At 46.3% G+C, this 23,501-nt stretch overlaps 1 protein-coding gene across 1 annotated transcript in view; it reads right to left on the bottom strand.

The window, feature by feature from the left end:
- PARL (presenilin associated rhomboid like) overlaps positions 1-13,746 on the bottom strand; it is a 58,503-nt gene extending 44,757 nt beyond the window's left edge. Inside the window, exon 1 of the mRNA XM_033211855.1 lies at positions 13,565-13,746. Coding sequence (XP_033067746.1) covers positions 13,565-13,689 — 125 coding nt within the window. The 5' untranslated portion in view covers positions 13,690-13,746. The remainder of the gene's footprint in view (positions 1-13,564) is intronic.
- Between the last annotated feature and the right edge of the window lie 9,755 nt (positions 13,747-23,501).

Below are 23,501 nucleotides of genomic sequence, written 5' to 3' on the forward strand. Positions count from 1 at the left end.
CTCAGCCTCCCAAGTAGCTCGGATTACAGGCATGCAACGCCACACCTGGCTAATTTTTTTTGTATTTAGTAGAGACAAGGTTTCACCATGTTTGCCAGGCTGGTCTCGAACTACTGACCTCAGGTAATCCACCCACCTCCGCCTCCCAAAGTGCTGGGATTACAGGTGTGTGCCACCATGTCCGGCCTAAGAATGCCCTTTCTTTTCAACACAGAGTCCACTCCTCAATTCAACTCAGAAATCACATAGTGAGGTAAGTGATGATAAAGTAATTTGACTTGAGATTTTAAATTCAGAATTTATACTTCCAAATAAGTGATATTCCTTTGAAAGAAACCTATTACAGAAAAAGCAGAGAAGGTCTGAATAAGTTCATCTATCTTGGAAAGTTATGAACTTATTCAACCAATGGTACTATTGCTCTAAATAGCTCTTAACTCCCTTCAGAGCCTGTTACCAGTCTTATAATGAATATCCTTTAGCAAACTCTGTTGAATAGCTAATCCCAAATCTATTTCCAACCCTTTCCCTTTGCCTGCTTTTTCTGTAATAGGAAATATCTTCACTTTTCCAGCCTCCCCTATAGCTAGTGGTAACCATATCACACAGAATTATGACAAATGAAACATAAGAATTTTTCAGGAGCCTCTTGCAAAGGTTTTGCTTACCTGATAAAAATGGACACGTCACTGATGTCAAGCACGCCCCCTTTTTCCTGCCTTAAATAGGGAAACAATGCCTAGAGATGGAGCAGTCATTTCAAATGCCAAGAGAAAGGCCAAGAGATTCAGACACTAACCATTGACATTTTTGAGCCATTGAGCAAAGACACTAGCTGCTTATCTCCCATCATCCTATATTTGATAAATAACTCTCTCTCTTATTTAAACAACCACCAATTTATTTACTGCCAAATGTATTCCTGGTATAATTTTTAAAGTGGCAGATGCTAACCTTCTGCAACCAGATTTGATTTTTTATTAAAGATCCCAAAATAACTTGGAGATAGGTCTAGTAAGTAAAGTTGCAATTAATTAATCAAAACAAGTAATGTCATTTTGACAGAGGTGTATCATAAAGTAATAGGAATATATTTACCATAAACAGGACAAGTTAACAGCCAGGCATGGTAGCTCACATCTGTAATCCCAGCACTTTGGGAGGCTGAGGGGGGAGGATCACCTGAGATCAGGAGTTTGAGACCAGCCTGGCCAACATGGTGAAACTCCACCTCTACTAAAAATACAAAACTTAGCTGGGTGTGGTGGTGCACGCCTGTAATCCAAGCTGAGGCAGGAGAATCTCTAGAACCTGGGAGGCGGAGGTTGCAGTGAGCCGAGATTGGGCCACTGCACTCCAGTGTGACAGAGCTCCTGGGCGACACAGCAAGACTCTGCCTCAAAAAATAAATAAATTCATTAATTAACTAAAGATGGCAAGTTGTAACCCAGTAATGTTGGTTCCTAGCATTGGTCATGTACTGGACCAAGAAATACAGAGAATAAGAATCCTCTGTATTTCCAACAGCTGAATTCTACACAAACAATTCTAATAAAAAATTTCTTCTGTCACCAATTCACTTAAAATTTTGAAGCAAAAGTTTTAAAAGGAACATAAACACACTAGGTTGGGAATCTGGACTTGAAGCAAAGTCAGACCTTTTTGCCTAAAATATTTACCTCGAGGATCTCACCAGAAATGTGTGTCAAGCTGAGGACACTAAGAATACATTACACAAGCTGGCCCCAGGGTTATCAGATGCAGTATACACATACTGAATACATCACACTCAGGCATACCTCGATTTACTGTACTTCACAGATGTCCCAAGTGTGTTACAAAAATTGAACGTCTGTGGCAACCATACATCTAGCTTGTCTTTTGGCACCATTTTTCCAACACCATGTGCTCACTTGGGGGTTCTGTGTCACATTTTGGTAATTCTCCCAACACTTTAATTTTTTCTTCTCTGTTACGGTGATTTGTGATCAGTGACCTTTGGTGTTACCACTGAAATTGTTTTGGGTGCCACAAACCACGACCATATGAAACACTGAACTTAATAATGCTGCGTAGGTTCTGACTGCTCTACAAACCAGCCATTGCCCATCTTTCCCTCTCCTTGGACCTCCCCATTCCTTGGAACACAACAATATTGAAATTGGGTCAATTAATAACCCTATAATCACCGCTAAGTGTTCAAGTGAAAGGAACAGTCCCATGTCTCTTGCTTGAAATCACCAGAAATCTTTTTTTTTTTTTTGAGATGGAGTTTCACCTATCACCCAGGCTGGAGTGCAGTGGCGTGATCTCGGCTCACTGCAACCTCCGCCTCCAGGGTTCAAGCAATTCTCCTACCTCAGTCTCCCAAGGAGCTGGAATTACAAGCACCCGCCAACACACCCAGCTAATTTTTGTATTTTTAGTAGAGACAGGGTTTTGCCATGTTGGCCACGCTGGTCTCGAACTCCTGACCTCAGGTGATCCACTCGCCTCAGCCTCCCAAAATGCTGGGATTACAGGCGTGAGCCACCACGCCCGGCCAACTAGAAATAATTAAGCTTAGTGAAGAAATCATGTCAAAAGCTGAGATGGGCCAAAAGCTAAGACTGGCACAAATAGCCAACTTGTAAATACAAAGAAACAATTCTTGCCGGGCATGGTGGCTCACAGCTGTAACCCCAGCACTTTGGGAAGCTGAGGCAGGAAGATCACTTGAGTTCAGGAGTTTGAAACCAACCTAGGCACCATAGTGAGAGCCTATCTCTACAAAAAAATGTAAAAATTAGCCAAGTGTGGTGGCTTGCACCTATAGTACTAGCTACTTGGGAGGCTGAGGTGGGAAGACTGCTTCAGCTCAGGAGGTCAAGGTTGCAGTGCGCTACAAATGCACTACTGCACTCCAACCTGGGTGACAGAACTAGACTCTGTCTCAACAACAACAGCAAAACTACTGAAGGAAATTTTAAGTGCTACTCCTGAGAAGAGAAAAATAGTAGGCTGGGTGTGGTGGCTCACACTTGTAATCCTAGAACTTTGGAAGGCAGAGACGGGCGGATCACCTGAGGTCAGGAGTTCAAGACCAGCCTGGACAACAATGTGAAACCCCATCTCTACTAAAAATACAAAAATTAGCCAGGTGTGACGGCGGGCACCTGTAATCCCAGCTACTGCGGAGGCTGAGGCAGGAGAATCGCTTGAACGTGGGAGGTGGGGGCTGCAGTGAGCCGAGACTGTGCCACTGTACTCCAGCCTGGGTGACACAGCAAGACTCCATCTACCCCCACCTCCCCATCACACAAACAAAAAAAGATAAACAGTAAGAAAGCAAAACAGCCTTATTGCCAACATGGAGAAAATTACAGTGGTCTGAACAGAAGATCAAACCAGCCACAACATTCCCTTAAGCCACAGCCAATCCAGAGCACGACTAACTCGCTTCAATTCTATGAAGGCTGAGAGAATTGAGGAAGCTGCAGAAAAGTCTGAAGCTAGCAGAGGTTGGTTCATGAGGTTTAAGGAAAGAAGCTGTCTCTATAATATACAAGAGCAACTTGAAGCAGCAAGTGCTAATGTAGAAACCGCAGCAACTTAACAAGAAGATCCTAAGATGAAGGTGGCTATACTAAACAGATTTGCAAAGTAGTCAAAACAGCCATCTATTGGAAGAAGACGCCATCTAAGACTTTCATAGCTATAGAGAAGAGGCAATGCCTGGCTTCAAAGCTTCAAAGGACAGGCTGACTTCATTAGACACTAATGCCATTGGTGACTAAGTTGAAGCCAATGCTCATTTACCATTCTGAGAATTCTAGAACCCTTAAGAATGATAGTAAACTACTCTGCCCGTGCTCTATTAATCGAACAACAAAGCCTAGATTACAGCACACCTGTTTACAACATGGTTTATGGAATACTTTATTTTTACTTTTTGAGATGGAGTCTCACTCTGTCACCCAGGCTAGAAGTGCAGTGGCGCGATCTCAGCTCACTAAAACCTCCACCTCCCAGGTTCAAGTGATTCTCCTGCCTCAACCCTCCGAGCAGCTGGGATTACAGGCACCTGCCACCACGTCCAGCTAATTTTTGTGTTTTTAGTAGAGACGGGGTTTCACCATGTTGGCCGGGCTGGTCTTGAACTCCTGACCTCAGGCGATCCACCCACCTTGGCCTCCCAAAGTGCTGGGATTACAGGAGCAAGCCACCGTGCCCAAACAGTTTACCAAATATTTTAAGCCCAATGTTGAGACCACATGCTGAGAAAAAAAATTCCTCTCAAAGTATTACTGTTCATTGACAGTGTGTCTGGTCACCCAAGAGCTCAGATGCACAGGTACAAGAAGATGAATGTTGTTTTCATGCCTGCTAACACAATATCCATTCTGCATCCACACACACCAAGGAATAATTTCAACTTTCAAAAATCATATTATTTAAGATTTAAGAAATACATTTTATTTTTTCTTCCCCCCTATGAAATACATTTGGTAAAAAAAAAAAAAAGAAAGAAAGAAAGAAAGAAAGAAAGAAAGAAAGAAAAGAAAGAAAGAAAGAAAGAAAGAGAAACGCATTTTGTAAGACAAGAGCCACAGAGTGATTCTTCTGATGGATCTGGGCAAGGTAAACTGAAAAGGTTCTGGAAAGGATCTACCATTCTGGATGTCATCGGGAACATTCATGATTCATGAGAGGAGGTCAAAATATCAACATTAACAGGAGTTTAGAAGAAGTTGATTACAACACTCAATTATGACTTTGAGGGGCTCAAGACTTCAGTGGAGGAAGTAACTGCAGATGCACTAGAAATAGAAACGGAACTAAGGGCTGGGTGCAGTAGCTCATGCCTGTAATTCCAGTACCTTGGGAGGCCGACGTGGGCAGATCACCTGAGGTCAGGAGTTCAAGACCAGCCTGGATAACATGGTGAAACCCCGTCTCTATTAAAAATACAAAAAAATTAACCGGGCATGGTGGTGGGTTCCTGTAATCCCAGCTACTTAGGAGGCTGAGGCAGGAGAATCGCTTGAACGGGGGAGGCAGAGGTTGCAATGAGCCAAGATTGCACCACTGCACTCCAGCCTGGGCGACAGGAGTGAAACTCCATTGCAAAAAAAAAGAAATAGCAAGAGAACTAGAATTAGAAGTGGAGCCTGAAGATGTGACTGAATTGCTGCAATCTCATGATCAAACTTGAATAGATGAGAAGTTGCTTCTTATGGATGAACAAAGAAAGTGGTTTCTTGAGATAGAATCTACTCCTGGTGAAGATGCTGTGAACACTGTTGAAAGGACAACAAAGGATTTAGATTATTACATAAACCAAGTTGATAAAGCAGTAGCACAGTTTGAGAGGATTTACTCCTACTTTGAAAAAAGTTCTACTGTGGATAAAATGCTATCAGGCAGCATCACATGCTACTGAGAAATCTTTTGTGAAAGGAGGAGTCAATTAACATGGCAAACTTCATGTTGTCTTATTTTAAGAAATTGCCACCACTACTCCAAACTTCAGTAACCACCACTCTGATCAGTCCGCAGCCATCAACAGAGGCAAGACCCTCCACCAGCAAAAAGATTACGGCTCACTGAAGGCTCAGATTATCATCAGAATTTTTTAGTAATAAAGCATTTTTAAATTCAGGTATCCACATCTTAACAAACCACTCTAAAATGCACTGGCTTAAAACCATAATTTATTACTTTTTTTTTTTTTTTTTGAGACAGTGTCACCCAGGCTGGAGTGCAGTGGCATGCTCTCGGATCACTGCAACCTCCGCCTCCCAGGTACAAGCAATTCTCCTGTCTTAGCCTCCTGAATAGCTGGGACTACAGGTATACACCACCACATCTGGCTAATTTTTGTATTTTTAGTAGGGATGGGGTTTCACCATATTGGTCAGGCTCATCTCAAACTCCTAAGCTCAAGTGATCCATCCGCCTCGGCCTCCCAAAGTTCTGGGATTACAGGTGTGAGTCACCATACCCAGCCTACTTTTTCTTGTTTTTAAAGAGATGGGTTCTTGCTATGATGACCAGGCTGGTCTCAAACTCCTGGTTTCAAGTGATCCTCCCATCTTGGCCTCCCAAAGTGCTAGGGTTATAGGCATGAGACACCATGCCTGGCCTAAAACTGTAATTTATTATTTCTCATGATTCTCTAGGTTAGCTGCCCCCAACTGGGGACCGATTCCACTGGTCTCACCTGGATCACTCAACGCAGTCAGTACTCTTGACTGCTTAATCAGAGCTGGAGAGTCTAAGATGGCCTCACTCGTACCTGGAGCCTTAGAGCTGGCTGTCTGCTGGCTCTTTCTCCACCCAGTCCTTGGTGTTCAGTAGTCTAGCGGGGGCTTCTACCATGACAAAGGGAGTGTTCCAAGTGGGCAAAGGCAAAAGCTGCAAGGTCTTCTGAGGATGCCTCTGGACTTCGCACAATATCACTTCCACCACATGCTACCAGCCAAACAAAGCCACAAGTCCAGCCCAGCTCCAAGGAATGGGGAAGCTGACTCCAACTTTGGATGAGAAGAACTACAAAATATTGTGGCCATGGTTTTTTAACTACCACACTAGATGTGGCAGAGGCAGTCACGATTCCCAGTCTAGAGCAGTAATTCTCATTCTGGCTATACATTAGAACTGCCGGGTGAGCTCTTAAAACTCCTACACCATGGTTCTACCTCATATCAATTAAATTAGAATCTCTAGGACTGGGCCCAAGGCCTCAGTAGTTGTAAGACCTCCCCGGGTGATTCTCATGTGCCGCCAGAGCCAAGATCTATTCATACCACAGGTTTGGGGAAACTTTAGTCTACATACAGATCACCTGGAAATCTCATTAAGAACATTCCAATTTAGTAGGTCTGGGGCAAGGTGAGTCTGAAATTTTGCATATCTAAACAAGCGCCTAAATTAGGGGTTGTCAAACTATGGCCTATAGAGTGGATTTGAGCCTCCAACTAAAAATGGTTTTTACATGTTTAAAGGGTTGTTTAAGGCCGGGCGCGGTGGCTCAAGCCTGTAATCCCAGCACTTTGGGAAGCCGAGACGGGCGGATCACAAGGTCAGGAGATCGAGACCATCCTGGCTAACACGGTGAAACCCCGTCTCTACTAAAAAATACAAAAAAAAACTAGCCGGGCGAGGTGGCGGGCGCCTGTAGTCCCAGCTACTCCGGAGGCTGAGGCAGGAGAATGGCGTGAACCCGGGAGGCGGAGCTTGCAGTGAGCTGAGATCCGGCCACTGCACTCCAGTTGGGCGACAGAGCGAGACTCCGTCTCAAAAAAAAAATAAATAAACAAATAAAAATAAAGGGTTGTTTAAAAGGAAAGCGGAAGAATATGTGACAAAGACCACATGCGGTCATATTTTCTACCTGACCTTTTACAAACTAAGTTTACCAAATCCCTGTCCTAGATGATGCCCCAACTGCTAGTTCATGAACCACTTGGAATAGCAAGGAGCTAGAACCCAATTCCTCACTCTTCCAGCAATACTTAAATTAGAATAGTTCGTTGTCCCACAGATTAATCCTATCTAGGTAATAAAACAAAGAATTCCAATACAAATGCTTCACTAGGACTGGCTCCCAGCATCTATGCCCTCTTCTCCTTTTCCAAACCATACCCTAGAATTTCCAGCCACTTCCTTTGATTAGAGCCCACAATTGACTTAAGCCAACTTTCACATCCCATTCCCTGGCAACTTCAAAGGATTCAAGGATGAGCACCTGTCCCAAGTTAGGCCAATCTGGTCCAGTGAAATTCAATTTCAAGATTTTGTTTGTGATAACGGAGAAGACAACTTTTTTTTCTGCTAGATTTGCACCTAAAAATGTAGAGCCCCAAGAGCTGCTGGCAGCCATCTTATAACCACAAGGAGAGAGCATGCTGAGAGAATAAAGCCAACATTTAGGAAGCAGAGACAAGCCATGGAGAAAATAGTGTCTGGTGACAATTTGAGACACTGGACTTACCTCACTAGAAGCCAGTCCTACCTCTACATTTTTGAACTGCATAAACCAATAAATTCCCCTAATAATTTAGGTCAGTTCGAGTTTGGTTTTCTATTGGCATAAGGATGCTTTTAGATGTAGTATGTTTATTACATATTATATAAGGTACATTTTCTTTTTAGTGAGCTTTCATTTTAAATTTCCTTTTTTTTTGCGGGGGGGGGTGGTGGTGGTCCTCACTCTGTCACCCAGGCTGGAGTGCAGTGGCACTATCTCAACTCACTGCAACCTCTGCCTCTCGAATTCAAGTGATTCTCCTGCCTCAGCCTCCCAAGTAGCTGGGATTACAGATGCCTGCCATCAGGACAGGCTTTTTCCTTTTTTTTTTTTTTTTGTATTTTTAGTAGAGATGAGGTTTCACCATATTGGCCAGGCTAGTCTCAAACTCCTGACCTCAGGTGATCTGCCTGCCTCGGCCTCCCAATGTGTCGCCCAAAGTGCTGCCAAAGGATCACAGGCGTGAGCCACTGCACCCGGCCTTAAATTTCTTTAAGTGTGAAACAAGGGAAAGCATAATATCTCTAATTGCAAATGTTTTCGATCTTATTCACAGGTTTAGGTTATTCACCTCTTCCCAATCGGATGGGTATATAAGATTGGAAAAATAAATTACCTACCGGAATAAGTTGGAAAACAAAGTGAAGTGCTGCAATAAAATGGATGAGAATGGGAAAGAGGGTCCCTTGAGGCATATACCAACTCACGAAGGCAGGCCTGCCTTGACCCTGCTGCCTTGGTCCTTCTGCCAGCAGCTGGTGATTTGTGGAAGCAATCAAATGTGCTCAAAGTGGGAGGATGTCATGAATACTTAAGTTGCCACCAGCCACACAGTTATGGTTCAGTTTTTTTTGTTGTTTGTTTCTGTTTTTTTTTTTTTTTTTTTTTTTTTTTTGAGACAGAGTCCCGCTCTTTCGCCCAGGCTGGAGTGGTGCAGTGGCCAGATCTCAGCTCACTGCAAGCTCCGCCTCCCGGGTTCACGCCATTCTCCTGCCTCAGCCTCCGGAGTAGCTGGGACTACAGGCGCCCGCCACCTCGCCCGGCTAGTTTTTTGTATTTTTTAGTAGAAACGGGGTTTCACCATGTTAGCCAGGATGGTCTCGATGTCCTGACCTCGTGATCCGCCCGTCTCGGCCTCCCAAAGTGCTGGGATTACAGGCTTGAGCCACCGCGCCCGGCCTGTTTCTGTTTTTTAACACAGAGTTTTGCTCCTGTTGCCAGGTTGGAGTGCAATGGTATGATCTCGGCTCACTGCATCCTCTGCTTCCGGGGTTCAAGTGATTCTCCTTCCTCCAACTCCCAAGTAGCTGGGATTACAGGCGCCCGCCACCAAGCCCAGGCTAATTTTTGTGTTTTTAGTAGAGAGGGTGGGGGTGTCACCACATTGGCCAGGCTGGTCTTGAACTCCTGACCTCAGGTGACCCGCCCACCTCAGCCTCCCAAAGTGCTGGGATTACAGGCATGAGCCACCGCGCCCAGCCAGTTCAGATTTTTTTTTAAAAAATACAATCCTATAACTTTTAAGTAGAAAAAGTTGTACCAATATATTTGTTGACCTAATGGTGAGTGACAACACAGTCTCATAAATGTTTTGGTTTTTTGTTTCGTTTTTTGGGTTTTTTGAGACAGGGTCTCACACTCTTACTCAGGCTGGAGGGCAGTGGCACCCTCATAGCTCACAGCAGCCTTCACCTTCACCTTCCCGGCTCAAGCAATCCTCCTACCTTAGCCCCCCAAGTAGCTGGGACCAGAGGCAAGCACCACCATACCCACTAATTTTTTTAAATTTTTGTAGAGACAGGAGTCTCCCTATATTGCCCAGGCTGGTCTCAAACTCCTAGACTCAAGTTATCTTCCTGCCTCAGCCTCCCAAAGTGCTGGGACTGCAGGCCTGTGCCACCGCACAGCCATTGTGCATTTTTTTTTTTTTTTTTTGAGATGAAGTCTCGCTCTTGTCCCCCACGCTGGAGTGCAATGGCGCGATCTTGGCTCACTGCAACCTCCGTCTCCTGGGTTCAAGCCACTCTCCTGCCTCGGCCCCACCAAGCAGCTGGGATTACAGGCGCCTGCCACCATGCCTGGCTAATTTTTGTATTTTTAGTAGAGACAGGGTTTCACCATGTTGGCCAGGCTGGTCTAGAACTCTTGACCTCAGGTGATCCATCGTGCCCGGCCTGTGCATTGTTTTTAAGAGTGCAAGGGTAAAGACCATACAACTTAAATATACAGGTCAGCGCTAATGTTTATGTTACTTAAGATTTGTATGAACAAATTAAGTAGAAATGGCCTAATGTTTAAATGGAGACAAAATGTGTCTAAGCATACAGAACTGATTAGATTCATTCTACTTAAAACAAAATAGAGCCCAAGGCATGGTTGTGCGTACCTGTAGTCCTTGCTACGAGGGAGGCTGATGGGGGGGATCCCTTGAACCCAGGAGTCTGGGCTGCAGTGAGCTATGATAGTGCCTCTGCACTTCAGCCTAGGTGACAGAACTCACCTCTTAAAAATACAAAAGATATTGGGTGGGAGGTTGGATTCTACATAAACTCTGGCATACCAAAATTATTTTCTTGACCCCATCTTGAGTTAATAGATGGTCAGTTAAAACAAAATATAACATACACGATTGACTAATATGTCAAGTACCTTACTTAAAAGTATTTTGAGGCCAGGCATGGTGACGGAAGTCTGTAATCCCAACACTTTGGGAGGCCGAGGCGGGCAGATCACTTGAGACCAGGAGTTCGAGACCAGCCTGGCCAACATAGCAAAACCCCATCTCTACAAAAAGCACAAAACTTAGCCAGGCATCATGGTGGTGCATGCCTGTAATCCCAGCTACTCGGGAGGCTGAGGCAGGAGAACAGCTTGAACCTGGGAGGCAGAAGTTATAATGAGCTGAGATCGTGCCACTGTACTCCAGCCTGGGCAACAGAGCAAGAGTTTGCCTTTAAAAATAAATAAATAAATATATATATAGAGAGAGAGAGAGAGAGAGAGAAAGGGAGACACTATATCTCAATATAAACTTTCCATCCAAATGGCAAGCTTTTTAAAAATATAAAATGTTAAGTATTACAATTCAACTACTTTCTTCCCTTGGATAGTTTCATACAATTGGTAAATTAAGCAGGTTTCCACTTTCAAGCCTCAAATCTTGGTAACAGTAAAGTTTACAAAGAGCCCACATGAGATTTTTTTTCCCTTTTGTGTGAAAGGCCAGATAGAAGGTATTTTGGTCTTTGTGGACTACTGAAATCTGTCACATGCTACTATTTTTGTTTTACAATCCTTTAAAAATGTAAACCATTCCTGGCTGGTGGGCCGCCTTGGGCCTGCAATAGTTTTCAGACCCTAGTATCTCCACCTAGAGTGCTTGTAAAATGCAAATTCCTGGTCCCACTTCCGGCCTATTATTAATACATCAAATGACAAGGATTGGGTCATTCTTCTGCATGCTAATTTCAGAACCGTAAGAACTCAACATACAGCTAATAAAGGTTATTATTAGACTCAAGTTATCTTCCTGCCTCAGCCTCCCAAAGTGCTGGGACTGCAGGCCTGTGCCACCGCACAGCCATTGTGCATTTTTTTTTTTTTTTTTTTTGAGATGAAGTCTCGCTCTTGTCCCCCACGCTGGAGTGCAATGGCGCGATCTCGGCTCACTGCAACCTCCGTCTCCTGGGTTCAAAAGATTCTCCTGCCTCGGCCCCACCGAGTAGCTGGGATTACATGCACTACTAATAAAGCTAAAAACCTAATAAAGGTTATTAGCTGTATGTTGAGGTAACTGATACTGTTAAGTTTAAGAAGTTATTTCCAGAGGCAAATGCTCTATTTCAGGCCTACATTCTCATGTATATTTTTTATGCAACCACGAAAATGTCATTTTCAAACTTTCTATACAAATGGCAAGCTTTTCAGATATTAAATACTAATCTTCAACATTTCATGTGTTTCTTCTTCACTGTTTCAAATGGTCTTCATGCTCAGTTTTTACTAGGGGCTCATTAGTTTTCCTTTGCTTCCCCTTCCTAAAACCAGCACGGTGATGTGCACATAAATCTTAAATGTTTCACACACTTCCTGTTGCTTCCTAATACACGTACAGTATTTATTTTAGATGGCGTCTCACTTTGTTGTTCAAGCTGGAGTGCAATGGCATGATCTCGGCTCACTGCAACCTCCACCTCCCGGGTTCAAGCCATTCTCCTGCCTCAGCCTCCAGAGTAGCTGGGATTACAGGCGCCCGCCACCATGCCCCGCTAGTTTCTTGTATTTTTAGTAGAGGCAGGGTTTTGCAATGTTGGCCAGGCTGGTCTTGAACTCCTGACTTCAGGCGATCCATCTGCCTCAGCCTCCCAAAGTGCTAGGATTATAGGCGAGTGAGCCACCACGCCCGGCCAGTATTAATCTTTTCTTCCCCCCCTTAAACTATGCAATCTCAAACGGGATTACCACCTCCACCTGTCCTCACTTTCCACCTCCCCAGGAGTTCAAGATTAGTGCCTGACAGATCCATGTTACAGTGTATGAAGATACAATGGATTGAGGTTTTCAAAAGTCCCTGATAGAACTCACCTTTAATGCTTGTAGGTCATACAGGTTCTTCCACTCCACCCACCCCCTCCTGATTGTGATTTGATAGGGCTGGGGTGAGGCCTGGGACATAAAAATACCATGCAAACTCTCCAGATGATCCTTGTCCGCCACGTTAGAGCCTCGATTATTTATCATTGACTATCCCATGTGTTGATAAACAATGTTTCTTATTACCAGCAATCAGGTGGATTCGAGGCACCCATCTAACCAAGTCAGAAATTGGGAGGAGTGAAGTTTTGAACAAAAGAGGAGGAAAATTTTCAAAGCCAAATGCACATCAGATTCTTAAACAGGTGAGGAATTTCTCTCTTCTCTCTCAAATTAGAAATGAATTACTGTGATGTAAAAATCAGCAATACTGATAGACCATACACTTCACACTTCTACTCGGCAGGTTTGGTAGTTTTCTTTCCCAATCAACCGGAAACCAAATCTTCCACTGTCTCAATTCAACAGTAAAGCCTCTCCCACGACTTTGCCAGACACAAAGTGATACCCTCCCTCAGACTTCGTCCTCCCTTAGCTCACTACAAGCTAAAGAAGGCGACTGGTTGTAATGGAACATAACCTTTATAATTAGATGGAAAAAGAATAAAAACCGCCATTCTACCAGCTGTACTAACTGCTTCACTTAGAAACTGGCTCAACAGTTTTCTCTCGGGATTATGAAGTGTGGCACACATGAACCTTCAGCTTAGTTCCCCTTCCAGTCACGTCCTTCCCAATGGGAAAGGAGAAAGCGCAGGCTCGCGGAGGGCTAGGCTAGGATGCTCAAGGGGAGCGAGAAGCGAGGACTGGACGGAGGCGAGAGAGGAGAGAGAAGGGGCAGGTAAGGTGAAGGGGGTGAGCTGGGGGCAGCACAAGAGGCCCAGACGGCCTCCGCCCCCGAGGACACACTGCCAGAGCTCAGGGACCAAGAGGCGAGAAGACCAGAGCAGCTGCCCTTACCTGTGTCCGAGCAGCCGGTGCGGGGCTAGGGCCGCAGTGAGCTCCTCGCAGCTGCAGCGGCCCACCGACGCAGCCCATGCCTGGCCACAGCCCCAGCCTCTCTGCGCCCAGCCTCGCCACGCCATCTTCCCAACCTCTGCCCCACCATGGCCTGACCTTACCCACCCCAGCTGCGCAACTACTTCCGGGGCGAAGGAAACACCATAGAGCGCGAGGAGCAGTCTAGAGCGCCCCCGCGCGGCTGAGTGGCAGGCGAAGCAGCCACGGTGCCCGGAGGAGTGGCTGGCGCCCTTCTCTTTCCCGCTTCCCCTCCCACCGCTCAGTCGGCTCCCGGAGAGACCTGCGAGAGTGCCCCGGCCTCCCCTCATTTGCAGATGAGGAGGATGAGACCAGAGCGAAGAGGGACAACTGACATTTTTTTTTGAGTAAGGGCACATACCAGGCGCTTTCCCTAAGATCGCATTTAATCGTCACAGCACTGCTAGAGGCAGATGTCATCACTGTTTCACTTTGCCTCAGGTCAGAGGGGACAGGACTTGACCAGAGTTGCAGGAATGGTCCCTAGAGGAACCAACGTCGCAAGCCAAGTTTTCTTAAATTACTACTCTTTTTTTTTCTGTATTTCTAACCACTTCGTGTTATTCTGTATGCCTTTAACAAAGTCCAAGCCTATCGGATGGGGTGGCTTGTGGGGAAAAGAAAGAGAGATCAGCCTGTTACTGTGTCTATATAGAAGGAAGCAGACATAAGAGACTCCATTTTGTTCTGTATTTGAGATGCTGTTAATCTGTGACCCAACCCCAACCTTGTCCTTGCAAGAGACATGTGCTGTGGTGACTTAAGGTTTAAAGGATTTTGGGCTGCGTAGGATGTGCTTTGTTAAACAAGTGCCTGAAGGCAGCTTGCTGGTTAAACAGTCATCACCATTCTCTTAATCTCAACTACCCAGGGACACATACACGGCCAAAGGTCGCCGGGACCTCTGCCTAGGAAAGCTAGGTATTGTCCAAGGTTTCTCCCCATGTGATAGTCTGGAACAATGCTGCTAAAAGGTTTATGGAGATGGTTGCATATACATATCAACGCACAGCATTTTCCTTTGAACTTATTCAAAGGCCAAAGGTCCCAGGGACCTCTGCCTAGGAAAGCTAAGTATTGTCCAAGGTTTCTCCCCATGTGATAGTCTGGAACAATGCTGCTAAAAGGTTTATGGAGATGTTTGCATATGCATATCAAGGCACAGTATTTTCCTTTGAACTTATTCATGTCACAGAGATCTTTATCCATATGTCTTACTGCTAGTTTTCTCCCTCCGATGATCCTATTGTCCTGCCACTCCCTTATCTTTTAGATGGTAAAGATAATTATCAATAAATACTAAGGGAACTCAGAGACCGGTGCCTGCGTGGGTCCTCTGTACGCTGAGCGCCGGTCCCCTGGGCCCACTTTTTCTTTCTCTATACTTTGTCTCTGTGTCTCATTTCTTTTCTCAAGTCTCTCGTTCCACCTAACGAGAAACGCCCACAGGTGTGGAGGGGCAGGCCACCCCTTCAGTGGCTCACCCCTGTAATCCCAGCATTTTGGGAGGCCGAGGTGGTCGGATCACCTGAGGTCAGGAGTTCGATACCAGCCCGGCCAACATGGTGAAACCCCGTCTCTACTAAAAATACAAAAATTAGCTGGACATGGTCGCGCGTGCCTGTAATCCCAGCTGCTCAGTTGGCCGAGGCAGGAGAATTGCTTGAACCTGGGAGGCGGAGGTTGCAGTGAGCCGAGATTGTTGTGCCAGCCTGGGTAACATAGTGAGACCCTGTCTCATAAATAAATAAGTAAACACAAAATCCAAGCCTGACATGAAAAACAGGCTTTCATTTTTCTTTTTTTTTTTTTTTTCTTGAGACGGAGTTTCGCTCTGTCGCCCAGGCTGGAGTGCAGTGGCCGGATCTCAGCTCACTGCAAGCTCCACCTCCCGGGTTTACGCCATTCTCCTGCCTCAGCCTCCCAAGTAGCTGGGACTACAGGCGCCCGCCGCCTCACCCGGCTAGTTTTTTGTATTTTTTAGTAGAGATGGGGTTTCACCGTGTTAGCCAGGATGGTCTCGATCTCCTGACCTCGTGATCCGCCCGTCTCAGCGTCCCAAAGTGCTGGGATTACAGGCTTGAGCCACCGCGCCCGGCCAAGGCTTTCACTTTTTCATAATCCATCCCTAACCTACCTGTCAGTCAGCTTGATTCCCTGCCACTCCATTCCCTCCAACCCTAGCTGCAGTACTGTCATTGGCCATTACTCAAAGGCAGCATCCGAGTTCCCACTGCTGAGCATTCACGCTACCGTTCTCACCACTTGAAATACCTACCGACTTGTCCTTCAGGTCAGCCTCAAGTGTCACCTCTTCCAGGAAGCCTTTCCCAGACTTCCACTCTGATTTAGATTCCCTTCTTTTGTACTCACATACCGCTTTATGCATATCTCTGCAATGGCACTTCATTCATTCCATAAGCACTTATTAAGCACTTATAGTGTGTCAGGTGATGTGTTAAACCTGGAGATACAATTGAGAAGACACTATATCTGACCTCACAAACATTCTATTGTATTGGGGAAGAAGGCTCTGTAGGAGTCTTGAGAGAGGGAATATAGCCCAGTTGAAGGAAGGGGCATGGGAGGCTCAGGGAGAAGGCTTCCCAGAGAAACTGAGAGAGGTCACCAAGAGAAGAGGATTGAAGTGTTCCTCAGAGAGAATAGCATTTGTGATGTCTCCCAGCACATGACTTGTTTAAAAAGCTAAAATAAATTCACGCCTTTTCCACACAACACAGAGAGGGGCCCATATGGCATTGTTCTAGATTCCCGTTGTAACTTAAAGGGAAACTTTCACAATATCTGGAGCTTTTGATGTCCTGCAAATGAAGGAGGAGGATGTCCTTAAGTTCCTTGCAGCAGGAACCCACTTAGGTGGTACCAAGCTTGACTTCAAATGGAGTAGTACATCTGTGAGAAGAAAAGTGATGGCCAGGCATGGTGGCTCACACCTGTAATCCCAGCACTTTGGGAGGCCAAGGCGGGCGGATCACAAGGTCAGGAGATCAAGACCATCCTGGCTAACATGATGAAACCCCATCTCTACTAAAAATACAAAAATTAGCCAGGCGTGGTGGCAGGTGCCTGTAGTCCCAGCTACTGGGGAGGCTGAGGCAAGAGAATGGCGTGAACCCGGGAGGCAGAGCTTCCAGTGAGCCGAGATCGCACTGCACTCCAGCCTGGGCAAGAAAGCGAGACTCCGTCTCAAAAAAAAAAAAAAAAAAAAAAGAAAAGTGATGGCATCTACATCCTACATCTGAAGAGGACCTGGGAGAAGCTTCTGCTGGCAGCTCATGCCATTGCTGCCTTTAAAAACCCTGCTGATGTCAGTGTCATGTCCTGTAAGAATACTGGCCAGAGGGCTGGACTGAAGTTTGCTGCTGCCACTGGAGCCACTCCAATTGCTGGCCACTTCACTCCTGGAACCTTCACTAACCAGATCCAGGGAGCCTGCAGGGGGAGTTAGCTTCTAGTGGTTGCTGATCCCTGGGCTGACCACCAGCCTCTCACAGAGACATTTTATATTAACCTACCTACCATTGCTCTATGTCACACAGGTTTTCCTCTGTGCAATGTGGACATTGCCATCACCTGCAACAACAAGGGAGCTCCCTCAGTGGGTCTGAAGTGGTGGATGCTGGCCCTGGAAGTTCTGCGCATGCGTGGCACTATTTCCCTCGAACACCCATGGGAGGTGGGAGAAGCCTGATCTCTGCTTCTACAGAGATCCTGAAGAGATTGGAAAAGAGGAGCAGGCTGCTGCTGAAAAGACTGTGACCAAGAAGGAATTTTAGGGCGAATGGACAGCTCCAGCTCCTGAGTTCACTGCTACTCAGCCTGAGGTTGGAGACTGATCCAATGGCATGCAGGTGCCCTCTGTGCCTACTCCTCAGGTCCCTACTAAAGACTGGAGTGTTCAGCCTGCCACGGAAGACTGGTCTGCAGCTCCCACAGCTCAGGCCACTGAATGGGTAGAAACAACTACTTAATGGTCTTCAACTGTTCCTGCACGAGCTCTTAAGCAACATGGAAATAACATTGATGGAAAATACACATCAGTTTCTAAAAAATAAATTTACTTTGGTTATATCAGAGGTGTTAAGTCTGGGATTTGATTTTACCCTATATGCAAGCTAAAAGATTGAATGTTGGCAAAAGACAGGAGATTCCTGGGTCAGAAACAAAACACTTTATATTACCACTGCATGTTCTCCAAGTCCCATGGTGGCAATGCCATGAGCCAGATGGGTGCTGAACATGCAGTGGATTTGCATCTCAATTGAAGAACACTGAGCCTGGAGGACCTACTGCTTAATAGTAAGTTTTTTTTTTGTTGTTTTTTTTTTGAGATGGAGTCTCGCTCTGTCACCTGGGCTGGAGTGCAGTGGCCGGATCTCAGCTCACTGCAAGCTCCGCCTCCCGGGTTTACGCCATTCTCCTGCCTCAGCCTCCCGAGTAGCTGGGACTACAGGTGCCCGCCACCTCGCCTGGCTAGGTTTTTTTTTTTTTTTTTTTTTTTTAGTAGAGACGGGGTTTCACCATGTTAGCCAGGGTGGTCTCGATCTCCTGACCTCGTGATCCGCCCGTCTCCGCCTCCCAAAGTGCTGGGATTACAGGCTTGAGCCACCGTGCCCGGCCAATAGTAAGTTTTTATAGTAAACAAGTGAACAGGCCGGGCGCGGTGGCTCAAGCCTGTAATCCCAGTACTTTGGGAGGCCGAGACGGGCGGATCACGAGGTCAGGAGATCGAGACCATCCTGGCTAACATGGTGAAACCCCGTCTCTACTAAAAATACAAAAAACTAGCCGGGCAAAGTGGCGGGTGCCTGTAGTCCCAGCTACTCGGGAGGCTGAGGCAGGAGAATGGCGTAAACCCGGGAGGCGGAACTTGCAGTGAGCTGAGATCTGGCCACTGCACTCCAGCCCGGGCGACAGAGCAAGACTCCGTCTCAAAAAAAATAAAAATAAAAATAAATAAATAAAAATAAAAAAAACAAGTGAACAATCTTGGAAGGTAGAGATGTTTTCCTCAAGAGCAAAGGGCAGTTGGCTTATGACCTCGGAAGAAAGATAATATCACCCTAGAGAGCACAGGCTTGTGTGCTGCCCACCGTAAAAGATTCTGATTCCATGGCAGGGCGTGGGGGCTCACACCTGCAATCCCAGTACTTCGGGAGGCTGAGGTGGGCAGATCAGTTGATGCCAGGGATTCAACACCAGCCTGGCCAACATGGTAAAACCCCGTCTCCACTAAAAATAGAAAAATTAGCTGGATGTGGTGGCACATGTCTGTAATCCCAGCTACTCGGGAGGCTGAGACATGAGAATTGCTTGAACCCGGGAGGCAGATGTTGCAGTGAGCCAAGACTGTGCCACTGCACTCCAGCCTGGGGGACACAGCGAGACTTTGTTTCAAAAATAATAATAAAATAAATAAAAGATTCTGATTCAGCCAGGCATGGTGGCTCTAGGACTTTGGGAGACTGAGGTGGGTGGATCACCTGAGGTCAGGAGTTCGAGACCAGCCTGGCCAACATGGTAAAACCCCGTCTCTACTAAAAATACAAAAATTAGCTGGGTGTGGTGGTGCATGCCTGTAATCCCAGGTACCCAGGAGGTCGAGGCAGAAGAATCGCTGGAACCATGGAGGTGAAGTCTGCAGTGAGCTGAGATCACGTCATTGTACTCCAGCCTAGGCAACAGAGCAAGACTCTGTCTCAAAATAAATAAATAAAAGATTCTACTTCAGTTCAGCATTCCTCTCCTATAATGCAACCCATTGAGTGTGCAGGTACAGTCCAGCCCTCTTCATGTTGCTCCATGGGAATTGGGACTCAAGGAACCAGCACAAAAATTCTGATAGTCAGTCTGGCTAATGCTATTGCTGTGGGTAATAAATTGTCCTTCATTTCTGAACCAGGAGTCTTGTGCCAGCACCCATAAAACTAGACCAGGTTAACTTGTTAGTTTTCAAGTAGGGTAAAATATTAGACCCTTCCCAGTTCTCTATAGGGATCTGTGAATTGACCATTTCAGAGGGTGAGAGCTTCTCTTAGGGGCTGACAAGAACTTGGGTGTGGCCATAGGGCTGATGGCGGAAGAGGAATGAGTTGAAAATCACTAAAGATGAGGGAGCCCAGAAACGGAGAGGTCCTGGGTGTCGACTGCGTTGCTCACATGAACTTGGGGCCTTCAGGGTGATGGCAGGATTTGGAATGAAATCCTAACATTTCAGTGAAGAAGAGGATGACTAGAAGGTGATTAATAGTGCTGAAGAGGCGCTAAAGATAAAGGAGACAGTTTCAGCAGAGGAGACATATGTGTTCAAGGTGGTCTTTGGGCAAGTAACCTGGAAGAATTATGAGGGCATGAGGAGGATGCTTAACTCCGGAACCCAAGGGGCCCGAGGCTGGGGTGTGCTGAATATCCTCTGCTTGCCCCTCCAGCTCACTCTCATATGCTGTTCCAGGCCACTGGAGGCTGATCTTTTTTTTTTTTTTTTTAAGATGCTCTCTCGGCCGGGCGCGGTGGCTCAAGCCTGTAATCCCAGCACTTTGGGACGCCGAGACGGGCGGATCACGAGGTCAGGAGATCGAGACCATCCTGGCTAACACGGTGAAACCCCGTCTCTACTAAAAAATACAAAAAAAAACTAGCCGGGCGAGGTGGCGGGTGCCTGTAGTCCCAGCTACTCCGGAGGCTGAGGCAGGAGAATGGCGTAAACCCGGGAGGCGGAGCTTGCAGTGAGCTGAGATCCGGCCACTGCACTCCAGTTCAGGCGACAGAGCGAGACTCCGTCTCAAAAAAAAAAAAAAAAAAAAAAGATGCTCTCTCGTCCAGGCTGGAGAGCAGTGGTGCGATCTCTGCTCACTGCAACCTCTGTCTCCCAGGTTCAAGTGATTCTCCTGCCTCAGCCTCCCCAGTAGCTGGGATTAGGGGCGCCCGCTACCACGCCTGGCTAATTTTTGTATTTTTTGTATTTTTTTTTTTTTTTTTTAGACAGAGTTTCACTCTGTCGCCAGGCTGGAGTTCACACTGCACTCCAGCCTGGGCGACAGAACAAGACTCTGTCTCAAAAAAAAAAATTAATTAATTAATTCAGATAATTATATCTACCTTGTCACTTTGGTATTTAAATGACTTCATCTATGTTAGGTGCCCAGTGCACTTCCTGGCACACGGTTGGCAATCCACACATGGCAGCTGTGGTCATATCATCATGAGGATATGGAAGCTGAAAGGGAAGCCTATCCACGTGGGGAGGGCTCCCTGCAGCGTCATCATTTTAGAGCTAAAAACAAAGGTGCGAGTGCTTTTGGATGCTGTCTAGGGGAAGGAGAGCCTGCCAACATAAACAGATCATTCATTACCCTCCAGGTCCTGTGCTGGGCATTGTCACTCCCAACAATCCTAAAGGAAGCCTCCATTTGTCATATGAGGAAACCGAAGCACACAAGGACTGGGTTATTGAGAGCACAACTGGGATTTCAACCAAGGCCAAAGCCCAAGTGAGGGAAAGCTTCCTGGAGGAGTTGGCCTTTGAATGGAATAGCATGCAGAGGGCTGGACAAGATCAAAGATGGGAGGCTGGATGGTGGAGGGGGTGGGTGTTAGAAGGGGCTGCAAGCTCCAGACAGGGGCTCTAACAGAGAGAGGGTTAGGAAAGTGAGGCAGGAAGCAGGTGAATTAGAGCCTGACTTTGTTTTCTCCGCCTCAGAGCCTGCCTGGATCACAGAGAGCTGCCAGCTCAGGGTGAACCCCAAGCTGTCTCCTGTTGTCTGGGACCCCACTTGCCTGGTGCTTCCCAGTCTGGACTCCCGAGGTCCTGGATATGGCACCACACAGAAAATAGGGTATCTATGAGAAAGCTCCAGGATGTCACAAAGCCTAGAGGAACATCTGAAGAAAGGCCAGAGGCTAATTCATACATCATGGTTTCTGTTTTTTTTTTTTTTTTTTTTTTTTTTTGAGGCGGAGTCTCGCTGTCGCCTGGGCTGGAGTGCAGTGGCCAGATCTCAGCTAACTGCAAGCTCCGCCTCCCGAGTTCACACCATTCTCCTGCCTCAGCCTCCCGAGTAGCTGGGAGTACAGGCGCCTGCCACCTCGCCTGGCTAGTTTTTTGTATTTTTTAGTAGAGACGGGGTTTCACCGTATTAGCCAGGATGGTCTCGATCTCCTGACCTCGTGATCCGCCCATCTCGGCCTCCCAAAGTGCTGGGATTACAGGCTTGAGCCACTGCGTCCGGCCTTGTTTTGTGACAAGGTCTCACTCTGTTAGCCAGGCTGGAGTGCAGTGGCACGATCTTTGCTCACTGCAACCTCCGCCTCCTGGGTTCAAGTGATTCTCCTGCCTCAGGCACCTAAGTAGCTGGGACTATGGTGTGCACCACCACACCTGGCTAATTTTTGTATTTTTAGTAGAGATGGGGTTTAACCATGTTGCCCAGGCTGGTCTTGAACTCCTGGCCTTAAGTGATCCACTCACCTCAGCCTCCCAAAGTGCTGGGATTACAAGTGCAAGCCATTGAGCCTGGCCAATACGTCATGTTTTCTTATTTCTGGCTAGACTCCTTTCAGCCTGGTGTAGCAGTGATGATAGATCTCCTACTAATTAGAAACACTGGTTCATTCATATGTACATCCTTTAAATAACATGAAAGAGAGCAGTAAGGCAATTCCTTTTTTTTTTGAGATGGAGTCTCACTCTGTCTCCCAGGCTGGAGTGCAGTGGCACAATCTCTGCTCATTACAATCTCCGCCTCCCAGGTTCAAGCAATCCTCCTGCCTCAGCCTCCTGAGTAACTGGGATTACAGGCATGCGCCACCACACCTGGCTAACTTTTTTGTATTTTTAGTAGACAGGGCTTCACCATGTTTGCCAGGCTGGTCTTGAACTCCTGACCCCAGGTGATCTGCCCGCCTTGGCCTCTCAAAGTGCTGGGATTACTGGCGTGAGCCACCGTGTCCAGCCCGAGGCATTTGCCTTTTTAAAGCTCAGATTTGTTGAGGCATGGTTTATATACAATAACACTCTTTTAAGTGTACAGTTGTATGAGTTTTGACAAACACATACAGTTGTGTAGCCATCACCACAATCAAGATACAGAACATTTCTATTACCCCAGAAAGTTCCCTCATATCTTTTTACAGTCAAACCATAACCCTACTCCCAAATCCTGGCAACCACTTATCTACCAAATATTTTCTGTCCCTATAGGTTTGCCTTTTAAAGAATATCACAGAAATTGAATCATATAATATGCATTTGTGTGAACATATATTTTCATTTCTTTTGGGTAATACCTAGGAGTGGGACTGCTGGGTTGTGTGGTGTAATGTTTAATTTTACAAGAAATTGCCAAACTGTTTTCCAATGTAGTTGTACCATTTTACATTTCCACCTGCAGGGTACAAGAATTCCATTTGCTTCACATCTTTTCCAGTACTTGGGATTGTCAGGGTTTCCTTTTTAGCAATTCTAATAGGTATGTAATGGTATTTCATTTTATTTTAGTTTGCATTTCCTTAATGCAAGTCAGTCTTTTTTTTTTTTTTTTCCTGAGACAGAGTCTCACTCTGTCACTGAGGCTGGAGTGTAGTGGTGCAATCTCTGCTCACTGCAACCTCTGCCTCCTGGAACTCACAAGTCTTTTTTTTTTTTTTTGAGACAGAATTTCACTCTTGGCACCCAGGCTGGAGTGCAATGGTGCGATCTTGGCTTACTGCAACCTCCACCTTCTGGGTTCAAGTGATTCTCCTGCCTCAGCCTCCCGAGTAGCTGGGATTACAGGCGCCCGCCACCATGCCCGGCAAATTTTTGTATTTTTAGTAGAGATGAGGTTTCCCCATGTTTGCC

This window comes from Trachypithecus francoisi, unplaced genomic scaffold, assembly GCF_009764315.1.
Source record: "Trachypithecus francoisi isolate TF-2019V2 unplaced genomic scaffold, Tfra_2.0 Lachesis_group0, whole genome shotgun sequence".
Taxonomy (NCBI): domain Eukaryota; kingdom Metazoa; phylum Chordata; class Mammalia; order Primates; family Cercopithecidae; genus Trachypithecus; species Trachypithecus francoisi.